Source organism: Aedes albopictus, chromosome 2 (genome assembly GCF_035046485.1).
Source record: "Aedes albopictus strain Foshan chromosome 2, AalbF5, whole genome shotgun sequence".
NCBI lineage: Eukaryota > Metazoa > Arthropoda > Insecta > Diptera > Culicidae > Aedes > Aedes albopictus.
In genome coordinates, this window is record NC_085137.1 from 18,444,658 (window position 1) to 18,456,397 (window position 11,740).

The window sequence follows — 11,740 nt, forward strand, 5'->3', positions numbered from 1 at the left end:
TCTCGATCGATTGTATCATACGCCGATTTGAAATCGATGAACAAGTGATGTGTGAGCACGTTGTATTCGCGGCATTTCTGCAACACCTGGCGGATGGCGAACATCTGGTCCGTTGTAGCGCGTTCACCCATAAATCCAGCCTGATATTGCCCCACGAACTTGCAATCGGTGATAGACGGCGGCATAAAATTTGAGAGAGTATCTTGTAGGCAGCGCTCAGTAGTGTGATCGCGCGGTAGTTCCCGCAATCCAACTTGTCGTCCTTTTTGTAAATGGGACATACGATACCTTCCATCCATTCCTCCGGTAATACTTCCTCCTCCCAAATCTTGGTAATGACCCAGTGTAGTGCTCTCACCAGTGCTTCTCCACCGTATTTTAGTAACTCGCTTGGTAGTTGATCTGCCCCAGCGGCTTTGTTGTTTTTCAACCGACCAACCTCCTCCTCAATCTCTTGGAGGTCAGGGGCCGGAAGTCTTTCGTCCTGTGCACATACTCCTAAATCTGTTACCACGCCACCTTTGGTACTTGCAATGTCGCCATTGAGGTGCTCATCGTAATGCTGCCGCCACCTCTCTCGACCACCTCACGCTCGCTCGTGAGAATATTGCCGTGATTATCTCGGCATATGTCGGCTTGTGACACAAAACCTCTCGTAGAGCTTCCGTGTATCCTTAGCGCGATACAGCTCTTCCATCGCTTCCCGATCTCATTCTTCCTGCTTTTGCTTCTTCATCCAGAAGACTGAGTTCTGCCTGTCCGCGCCTGTCTGTAACGTGCCTCATTCGCCGTCGTACCAGTCGTTTCTGTGATACGGAGTCGCGAAGTCTAGTGCTGTAGCCGAGGTACTACCTATGGCGGATCGGATGTCCCTACAGCCATCTTCAATTGTAGCTGCGCCAAGCTGCTTTTCCGTTGGTAGGGCCACTGCTAACTGCTGCGCATAGTCTTGAGCCACTTCTACGTTATGCATCTGCTCGATATTGAGCCGAGGCATTTGACTTATCTTACCTGATAGGAGGATGTTTGAATATCCTAAATGTCATTTTGAACTGTCAAAAAATCGCACCACCGTGCCGCACTGAGCGCGCAAAGAGAATTTCACTGGGGTGGATTCACCCGGGTGAAATTCTCTTTGTACGCACAGTGTGGATATGCGGTGCGATTTTTTGACAGTTTGAAATGACATTTAGGATATTCAAACATCCTTCTATCAGGTAAGATAGGAAGATTGCATAAATATGATGGATTTGGTGGTGTAAATCAAAAGAGCAGAATTTTCATGCGCTCAGTGCGGACAAGCCTGGTTCGGACTACCATACCACGGGAGGCTGCAAAGTTTACGCATCGCAGGCCGTTATCATACGATACGGCGTGCAGGCTGTTTTGCCCGACTACCGGTCTGTACATTTCCTCACTTCCTACCTACGCGTTCATGTCGCCGACAACGATTTTCACGTCACGCGGCGAGCAACCATCGAATGTTTGCTCTAACTGCGCGTAGAACGCTTCTTTCTCGTCATCGGATCTCCCTTCGTGTGGGCAGTGGACGTTGCTGTATGCTGTAGTTGGAGAAACGGCCCTTACACAAGTAGCATTTTTTTAGTCAAATAGACAAGAAGAGGTTTTTAAAGCCAGCATAAACGATCTTGTACCGACTTTTCGAACCCTCTAAGCAGAATACCCTCTTCGAATGAGCTACTATTACTACCTAAAACTACCTATACATATAAAATGTACCTAAATCTATTTTTTACCTCTATATTAGTACCTAGTATGAAGCTTCCTGAGCAGAAGGGTATACCTCACAAATACATGTGCTCTAATACCTATAATTGTTATTGCTGCGTTATTCTACGAAATGTTATGGGAACATCACAATAACAGTCTGCAGTATTTGAGCAGAGTTTGGTATTGATGTAGTATTTGTTGGTTTAGCTGTGAAAATAACCGAAGAACAAGATTTGCTATTACATGATGAAGTCATCGATCTAGTGAAACATTTAAAAACAAGAATTGTTATTAGTTTGTTATTCAATAACTTTGAAATAACAAATATAGCACTTGAAATTTTAGGTATGCATTCATTATTGAAATAACAAGACTTGTTATTTTCTAGGTGTTATTTATACAAAATGTTGGAATTCGTTTTTGTTATTTTGCCTCTTATTACCACCTAACAAAGGGCATATCAAGGTACGGTAGTATTTAAGATAAATACCTTGATATGTTATTTTCTTCTGCTCGGGTTATTAGGTACCTACGTATTCCTATCGCGTGCACTGCGCTTAGGGGCTGTCCATAAACCACGTGGTCATTTATAGGTATGAATTTAAATAAACGTGACTGACCGTTTCCCTGATCCTTGTTAAGAAGTAATGCCGCCCTTTCTTTCCGCTACGTCAAGCTTCCAAGATGAAGACACATTTCGCAGGATACTAATGTTATCCTTTGTCAACAGGTGTTCATCCTGGAAAACATGTTCTGCCACTTTCGATTTAAATTCATACGTAGAACCCTTTTCTAACTCTTTATCCGCTTTTTTAACCTCTGCAATATGTTCTTTGAATCGAATTTCAAGTGTTCTTTTAGTTTGTCCTATGTAGATTTTATTGCAATGTGGACATGTTATCTTGTAAACTCCCGCTTTGTTTAAATCACTTATTTTATCTTTTGTTCATCCTCCTCCTCTCCTCTTCTTGGCGTAACGTCCTCACTGGGACAAAGCCTGCTTCTCAGCTTAGTGTTCTATGAGCACTTCCACAGTTTTTAACTGAGAGCTTCCTCTGCCAATGACCATTTTGCATGTGTATATCGTGTGGCAGGCACGAAGATACTCTATGTCCAAGGAAGTCAAGGAAATTTCCTTTAAGAAAAGATCCTGGACCGACCGGGAATCGAACCCGTCACCCTCAGCATGGTCATGCTGAATACCCGTGCGTTTACCGCCTCGGCTATATGGGCTATTGAGCCGCTATCCTTCACTGCAAATGAAGTAGTCGCCAATAATCCTGGTGGTTATCTGTGCAAGCAGGGAGGCCATCCGAGGGTTGGCCCAGGCTGTTATGGGGACTGGGCTTAGAGCCGGATCAGCGATAATCAGGCGTGTTCATCTAATTCACAACCATACACTTTGACCTTGTAATCGTACCGTTGAAACTTGGGAGAACTTCACTATAAGGGGGGCTTCGGATAGCCAGCGACCATAATGATTTCGGACCTCGTTTGAAATAGGTGTTTCCACGACGGCAGAGTATATTATACTGATTTCGTATTTCGCTCTAGCTTATACAGGGGATAGACAAAATGATCGGGACAGGCAAAATTTTCACTTCTCAAAAAATGCTAAATTAGCTGTAACTTTTCGAAAAGTGCATCAAATATTCTCAAATTTTTACTGTAAGTTCTTCAACTAGTTGTGTATCAGTGGACACAATTTGGAAAATATCGGACAATTCTTGCCGAAGTAATAAAGATTTTTGAAAAAGGTAAAATTATCCGACAGCCAACTTTGAGCTGTTATATCTCCGGATTCAATGAACCGAATGCAATGAAATTTTGACCATTTAAGACTTATATAATGAGCTATGAAAAACCATTGACTTAACTTAATATTCTTAATACGGAAGAAAATTATAACGATTGGATTATTTTTCTAATAAAACACCAAATTATCCAAAACATCAACATCGTTACAAAATTCAAGATGCAAATTATAGTTCATTTAGTTTCCCTCTAATTGACCTACATATAAATGCGTTTTGAAAGAAAGTAACAACATAGCCACCAATAAATTGAAAAAGTAATGGGATGCATATTAAAAATAGACCAATTTACTAAAAAACCGTGAAAAAAATAAAATCGCTATAACTTTTTCGCTTGTTAAAAATTTCAAGTTAAGTCAAATGTTTTCCAGAGTTCATTATATAAGTCATGAATGGTCAAAATTTCATTGCAATCGGCTCATTGAATCCGGAGATATAACCACGGTGCTCCTTTTACCGTTATTATAAAATAAAATATACCATCAAAACCTGAAACGCCATTCTCTTTATTTATCTATCCTACACCTCTGGGCAAATTTTTAAAATCATCATTGGGCGAAATTTTGAGTTACGCCCTTTTAAAGGGCCTAACCTCTAAAAAATCGTGTTTTCTATAGAATAACACAACGTTTCATAACAAAATCATGAATTAAAGGCATCAACAACAAAAATTATCATGAATAATATTGAAATTTGGTAGTATGCATCCATATAAATATCGGTGGAGTGCATTTTCTATCAAAGTTGGTCATTACGCCAATATACGGTAGGTGTTCTTAGGGCCTGTAGAAAACAAACATTTCATCGGTGTAACAACCTCAATTAAAAGTATATTGTATTGTGATTCCATATGTCTATAGATGTTCATATTACTCTCAGTCAAGGCGATAGTATTCACATGCATACAGCACTAACATTTCAAAAGGACGTAACTGATCTTCAACATAATATCTTCTCCCATAGCTGTAGATCGTATTTCATCTTTCCCAGGACACCAACAACCACTATCGGAAAGAATTGCATTTTCTCCGTCCAGTAGTGATTGTTCATTGCGTCGGAGAGATGAAGGTTTGGTTTCGGCAAGCAGTTTCGCCCTTTTGAAATGTTAGCACCGATATATTCAGAGCGTACACTCTCTATACAGTAAATCTGCTTTAAAAACAATAGTCAAAAATATGGGTACCCATAAATCAAACAAAAAGAAATATGTCTGTGTGCCAAATATCTTGAGTTATAAGAATAGAAAACCAAAATATGGAAAGGCCAAAAGACAAAAAGTCGGAACAGGCAACACATAATGAAGCATAATTTGCAGGGTGAAATTTTTTCTTCTTTCAAAATATGTAGGTAAGACGTTTTGTCCCTGCTAGTTTTACTTTTATTCGACCTTTTGTTTTTCTTTTTTTCCATTTGTTCGTTTTGTCTTCATCTGCTTCAGCATTTCAGAAGGGCGTAACTGCTTTTTGATACGGCACCTTAGTTTATGGATGTAGATTGCATGTCATCCCTCTAATGGAGGCCATCGAAAGAGGAGCATTCTTTTTGTTTAGAAGTGGAAACACAGCTTTGAAAAAGGTGTTGTTTTGGAAAGTTGTTACGCCCTGTTGAAATGCTGAGGCTGAGAAGACAAATGAGAAATGAAAAAAAAATCGAAAAACAATATTGCGCGTTTCACCGTAGATTATCGCGCAAAAATGTTCAAAATCGCTAATAAATCGTCGTCAGTACATCATATCGTGTTCGTGTCTTCTACGATAAGTGCGGAAAATAGCTAAGGATTGACCGCGCAGAAGACACCGAAACAGTTAAATGCAAACACGCATATCTATTTAAATTTTTGCAAAACTTTGCGCGATATTTTTTCTTTCAAGGTCAATAAGAGTAGAATTAGTAGGAACAAAAGGTCTTACCTACATATTAAAACGGTTACGGCACTTCATTCGCTAGTAACAAAGGTGGAAAAAACGTTTACAGCAAAAGAAATAGCTCTATGCGCCTTTTTAGACATAGAAGGAGCATTTGATAATGCCTCCTATTCATCTATGAAGCGTGCCATGGAGAACAAAAACTTCGACCAATGTATCATACATTGGATTTACACTGTGCTTGCAAAAAGAGAAATCACCTCTGAGCTGGGAAGTTCTTCTATAACAGTAAGGGCAACGAAAGGTTGCCCTCAAGGAGGAGTTCTCTCACCACTAATGTGGTCCTTGGTTGTAGACGATCTTCTAAGAAGCTTGAAGGAAAAAGGTTTCGAAGTTGTGGGCTTTGCAGACGATATAGTCATAATAGTGAGAGGAAAGTATGACGAAACTGTTTCGGAGAGAATGCAAAGGGCTCTAAACTATACACATTCATGGTGTATTAAGGAGGGCCTTAGCATCAACCCGTCAAAAGTCGTAATTGTCCCTTTCACTAGGAGAAGGAAGATCAACCTAAAAGCTTTTCGGCTTGGAGGGATACAAATTCATCCTAGTGATCGAGTCAAATACTTAGGTTTGATACTGGATGCTAAACTTAACTGGAATGCTCAAATTGAGTCCGTGATCGGTAAGGCAACAAGTGCGTTCTAGTTATGCTCCAAAACTATTGGCAGGAAGTGGGGTTGGAAACCTAAAATGATAATGTGGATTTATACTGCCATAATCCGCCCAAAAGTGACGTATGCTTCGTTTGTCTGGTGGCCAAAAACAAAAGAGGCTACTACGCAATCAAAGCTTGCGAAAATTCAACGTCTTGCGTCCATTGCTGTTACAGGAGCGATGCGAAGCACACCATCAAAAGCTTTAGATGCGATTCTCAATCTGCTACCTTTGCACGAGTACGTGCAATTAGAAGCAGAGAAGGAATTGCTGAGATTTGAACGAGTTGAAAAGTTTATGCCAGGTGATCTTGTAGGTCACCTGAGCATTTCACAATACTTCCAAAATAGGCCAGTAATGAAAATGATTAAAGACTGGATGAAACCTGTGGAGAACCATGATGTTCCTTACAAGTTGCACGAAACAACTCGTGCAGATTGGGAAGTCGGAGGTCCCACTGTTCGTCAAGGGTCAATCAAATTCTATACAGATGGCTCAAAAGTTGGAATAAAAACGGGAGCAGGAATCTACGGCCCTGGAATACAAATTTCAGTGGCGATGGGACACTATCCTACGGTGTTTCAAGCAGAGATTCTTGCTATTTTGAAATGCGCAAATATCTGCCTTGAGAGAAAATACAGATATGCAAATATTTGTATTTTCTCAGATAGTCAAGCTGCACTAAAAGCATTGTGCGCTTACAAATGTACTTCAAAGCTTGTCTGGGAATGCATTCTTTCACTGCGCAGGCTGTGCCAAGGGAATTCAGTAAACTTATACTGGGTTCCAGGTCACTGTGGCATTGAAGGGAATGAAATGGCAGACGAGCTTGCTAAAAGTGGTTCCAATTTACAGTTTGCTGGCCCAGAACCATTCTGTGGTATATCAAACTGTACAATTAAAATGGACCTGAAACGCTGGGCTGAGCAGAGGGTGATATCCAATTGGATGGACGTCAAAAATTGCAATCAGTCAAAACGATTTATAACACCAAATGCTTATAAAACCAAAAAGCTCTTAGAGCTCAACAAGAGAGCTCTATGTATATACACTGGCCTAGTAACTGGACACTGCCCGTTGCGCGAAATGCAACGGAATCGCAAACTTCCGATCGTTCTACTGCCATCAAAACCCGCACGAGTGCTTTGAATGCACGTCCAATATTTCCACATAGTAGCAATAGTAATTCTGTGACGTGGTGTTAAGAATTAATATCAGTAGAAATGTATAGACCACCTCACGGCGAAATTCTATCTCTTTTGCTCCTTCAGAGAGTTTGGAAACAACAGGACCAGTACCTGTCAAATTTGACAGGTGTTGGTCCTGATGTTTTCTAATTTCCCGTAGGAGAGAAAGAGAGCGATTTCTTGATGACGTCACCGTGCAATGGGCAATTGCATACTCCTCATTCTGTGCTATTGGAGCTTACAGTGAATACACAAGCTTCACTGAGCGAAAAATTCACTTAAATTCCACTGGAAGTCTTAAGTAGATTTTTTCCATCTAACTAAACATTTGGAACCCAAATGATTTGATAATGAAAATATTCACTGGAAAAATCCAATAGAATTTAAGTGAAAAATTTCACTACAAAATCATATGTAATTTAAGATCATTTTAAGTATATTTGGCACTAGTTTTTATATATTTTGTTTCTGATTGAAGACATTCAAAAATTTGGTTCAGCTCCGTTACATCGGAGACCACCAAATTATTCCCTCGAAAAAGAGGAAACATCAGGATTCACAGATCATATTGCCATCATCACATTCATGCATGGTTTGTTAGTGATGGGTGACAACTACACGCTTCTTTTTTGCATACATTCGACAGCTGTAAAATCCACTTAAAAACCATATACAATTTACAATACAATAAAGTGCGAAATTTCCAATAAGTTTTCTTTGGAGTTTCACTATGTTTTCTAGCGGATTTCACTTAATCCATGTAAACTCACTGATTCAATCATTTCCGAACGGTTACTTGACTTTTTCCAGTGAATTTGAAATGAAATTTCTTCTCAGTGTTGATAGCAATTGCGTGTTAGGGTTGATCAAAAAGAATTGTTACACTGTGAAAGACGTAGGCAAAATTTGAATGTGTATGTTTAGGTGTGATTGTTTCCCATTGATGTTGCATTAATGTTTGTGCAAGAACATCAAATTTTAAATAACATGTAAAACTTCTTAAGTAGAAGTGTTACGGGGAGGAGTGTTGCGTATGAAAACGCATCTAAAATTTGAACCTTGATAAGACTAATTATATTTAACTTAAGCACCCCTAGTGTAACGAATTGCTCTGAAAAGCGAAAAGTAACAAAATCACAGTCAGAAGTGAAGATGAGTAGCTACAGTGAAGAGGTGGTAGAAGGAGCTAAAGCACCGAAATTGTAAGATTATTTATTCATATTATAAATTGTTTTATTAATAAAAATATTATTCTAGCTTTATAGCTGATCGCAGGAGAATAACAATGTTTCCTTTCTGCTGAAAGAGTCGGATCTCGTCACCACCTCCCGCAACCGCAACCGCAACAGTCCTCTTGCACCACCGGCCCGACAAGCAGTGTCGTTGAGCGAATGGCCAGATGCAGTGCGGCAGGACGCATCGAATACGACGCGGGTTTTGGTCGTGGTGCTGGAGGTTTTGAAGACCGCATGGTGCGGCAGGTAGCAGTGGTCGATGGTGTCATTCGGTGGATCAGCAATCCTCCGCATGTGGCCGAGTCGCAAATACTCGTCCATGAATTCGTGGTACGCAGCCTTGGTTGTTTCGTCCCGCTGCAATCGGCGCTCGATACTCAACAGTCGCTTTTCGGCAATGTCCCTAGATTCGCCGAGTCGAACACTTGAATCATCCGTTCTTGGAAGTCGGACGACGTATCGCCCATCTGGGTTGCGTGTGGTGGTGGATTCAAACAGCTCCTCACAAGAAGCTTCTTCTGCTGTGAAAAGCCGGCCTGGCTCTACAGCTTCCAGTTCCCAGAACTTTTCTAGGAATGATTCTAGGCTACGTTGGGAAACGGCGGTGTTACACACTGGAGATGAGGGTACAGTTGAGCCGTACCAGCGACCGATGACGGCCCATCCAAAGACAGTCTCGAACAAAACCGGCGAGCCTTCGCCGAGGAATATTCTGCCGCACTTCAGGTACTCATGAAGCAGTTCTGAGCCCAGTAACTAGTCGATGGGACCCGAAACGTTGAACGTAGGGTCGGCAAGGGCCACGTTCGTGGGAATGTTCCACGAGGAGACGTCGACGTTGGTTGAGGGAAGCTCCGCGATCGGAAAACTTGTCATTCTTGGAAAGGATGGTGGAGACGACGGATTGGCTTACCGTCACAGTTGCTTCACCGATGCCGGTGATAGGGACGCTGACTCTTTCTGGCCGCAGACAAAGGCGACGGGCAAGTTTCTTCGAAATGAAGTTCGACTGCGACCCGGAGTCGATCAATGCTCGGGCAGAGTGATGTTTCCCGAATCGATCTTTGATCCAGAGTGCAACCGTGGCGAGGAAAACAGTACTTGGAGAACTTCGATGAGCGGGAACGCTAACTTCAGCCAAAGGAATGTCCGATCCGTTGGAGGCTTCTTGCTGGGGCACAGACTGGTTCGGATGCTGAACTACGGGATTGGAGGTTGACTTACTTGGATTCGGTGCTTGATGCAACAACGAGTGGTGCCGCTCATGGCAATGCCGGCAGGTGTGCTTCGAGTCGCAATTCCGTGCGACATGGGAGGATTTGAAGCAATTCCAACAAAGCCGCTTCTGGGAGATGAGTTCTCGACGCTGTCCGACGGCCATTCCTTGGAACGACGGACACTGGAACAACAGGTGTTTCTCCGAGCACGCAATGCACGAAGGAGGTGTTGGCCGAGAGCTCGTTGTAGAAGCGGTATTCGCAACCGCTTTGATAGGGGAGGGTTTCTTGGAGAAGGATTGTGAGCCGACCACCTTGACCGGTCCACCTTGTGACCGATGTTGAATCTCCGAGGAAACGGTCTGCAAATTCCGCACCCTTTGATACAGGAACTCGATGCATGCCTCATACCCAACGTCGTCTGATGTTGCAGCATGCTCTTCCCACGCACGAAGGGTAGCTGGGTCGATCTTGTAGGAAAGCATACACACCAGCGGGGTATCCCAGGTTTCCACGGCTTCACCCAGTTTTCCTAACGCTTTGACGTGGCGTTGAAACTCGTCAACGAGGTTGTGGAGATCCTGTGCTGATTCTTTCCGGATTGGTGAGAGATCGTGCAAAGTCCGGTACAGCTGCTTCTTCAGAAAGCGCTTGTTATCGTAGCGCTTTAGGAGGGCCTCCCAGGTGGTGACGTAATTGGCTCCCACAATGTCCACCGTCTCGAAGGGTTTTCGCGCATCACCTTCTAAAGACTGGAGCAAGAATTGCAGCTTGGCAACCAGCGGAATATCATGGGCATCGTGCACCATGGACTTGAAGGTATCACGAAATCCCAGCCACCGAGAATAATCGCCGTCAAACTTTGGCAGATCTATCTTCGGCAGCCGCAAATGGAAGTTAGTTGACGGTGGTAGAGCAGCGGCTGGAGCGTTGATCGTGGCGTTCAGGTCGGCCACCCTCCTATTAAGCAACCAGCCTTTGGCAGCACAAAATCGCGATTCGAACTCCCTGCGTTCTTGGAGGTGTTTCACTAACGGGGCGTCTCCGCTGTCGAGCTTTTCGAGGTTCGCCTGAACCTTCACATGTTCGCGAAACAATTGGTCTAGCAGGTCCAACCACACGGCCACTTGCTGAAAATCACGGTCTTCTTCGTAATTCTCGACGAACGCCTCGACCGTTTCGAGTGACGACACTAACGAACGCCGCGCAACTAGCTTCTCTTTAAGCTTTTTGTCCTTCAACTTCTTGGTGGCCATCTCGCGACGAAGTCACTATCCGAGCGACTACACTAACGGTTTGCACACGCGACGACACGTGGGTGCAACGGCACGTGCGAGCTCCTTCCCGATCGCGAACACGGAAAACTGTTGAAAGTTCTTTCGAAATTGGACTCGGGCCACCAAGGAAAGTTTGAGCACCACTAGCCACACACTAGCTGTTGGATTGCACTAAATACACAAAGTGCCACCGCAATACGGTTTCACGCGGTTCGATAAAATCAATTGTATTCTATTCACAATGCTTTTTATCGAGAATGCTCACTGGCTTGGGTCCGCCGACGTGGCGTCACTAGGGTTTGAACAGGCACAACGAGACAATAAGGCACACTTTCGATTGTTTCGTTCCAACAATCAGCGCTCTGCCGCGCTTGGCTTGGCTAGGGGGAGCGCGTACAAAATAGCCAACGTCCACTTTGTACCCCGCGGGAATCTTCGTGCCTTCGTGGCCACAAAATGCACTTTCGGTCCCCGGATTGTCCTGTATATCCGGCTCAAAGGACCAATGTTCGGAAGCTACACTGAATGCCGGCCGTATACAGGCTTTCTTAGCAGCCTTTCGCTGCCCGGGACCGCTGATCACACTTGCACTCGGAAAATAACCAACACGCGGTGTGTTGCCAGGGAAATCACCACACTTTTTTGTGCCTCACGGTTTGCTATGGACACCGAATTGTTTCACTTTCTTCGTCAAAGT

The 11,740-nt window shown here is 43.2% G+C and overlaps 1 protein-coding gene across 1 annotated transcript; it reads right to left on the reverse strand.

The window, feature by feature from the left end:
• Positions 1 to 8,573: 8,573 nt before the first annotated feature.
• On the reverse strand, positions 8,574 to 11,022 carry LOC134285980 (uncharacterized). The gene is made up of 2 exons (XM_062847543.1): positions 9,463 to 11,022; positions 8,574 to 9,305 (listed from the first exon to the last, which is right to left on the reverse strand). The coding sequence occupies exons 1-2, from the start codon at positions 11,020 to 11,022 to the stop codon at positions 8,574 to 8,576; spliced, it is 2,292 nt and encodes a 763-aa protein (XP_062703527.1).
• Between the last annotated feature and the right edge of the window lie 718 nt (positions 11,023 to 11,740).

Coding starts and splice junctions, on each gene's coding strand:
- LOC134285980 (XM_062847543.1), bottom strand. CDS start 11,022: ATGGCCACCAAGAAGTTGAAGGACAAAAAGCTTAAAGAGAAGCTAGTT. Junction 9,306..9,462: donor TCGGTGAAGCAACTGTGACG/GTAAGCCAATCC, acceptor CCCATCGACTAG/TTACTGGGCTCAGAACTGCT.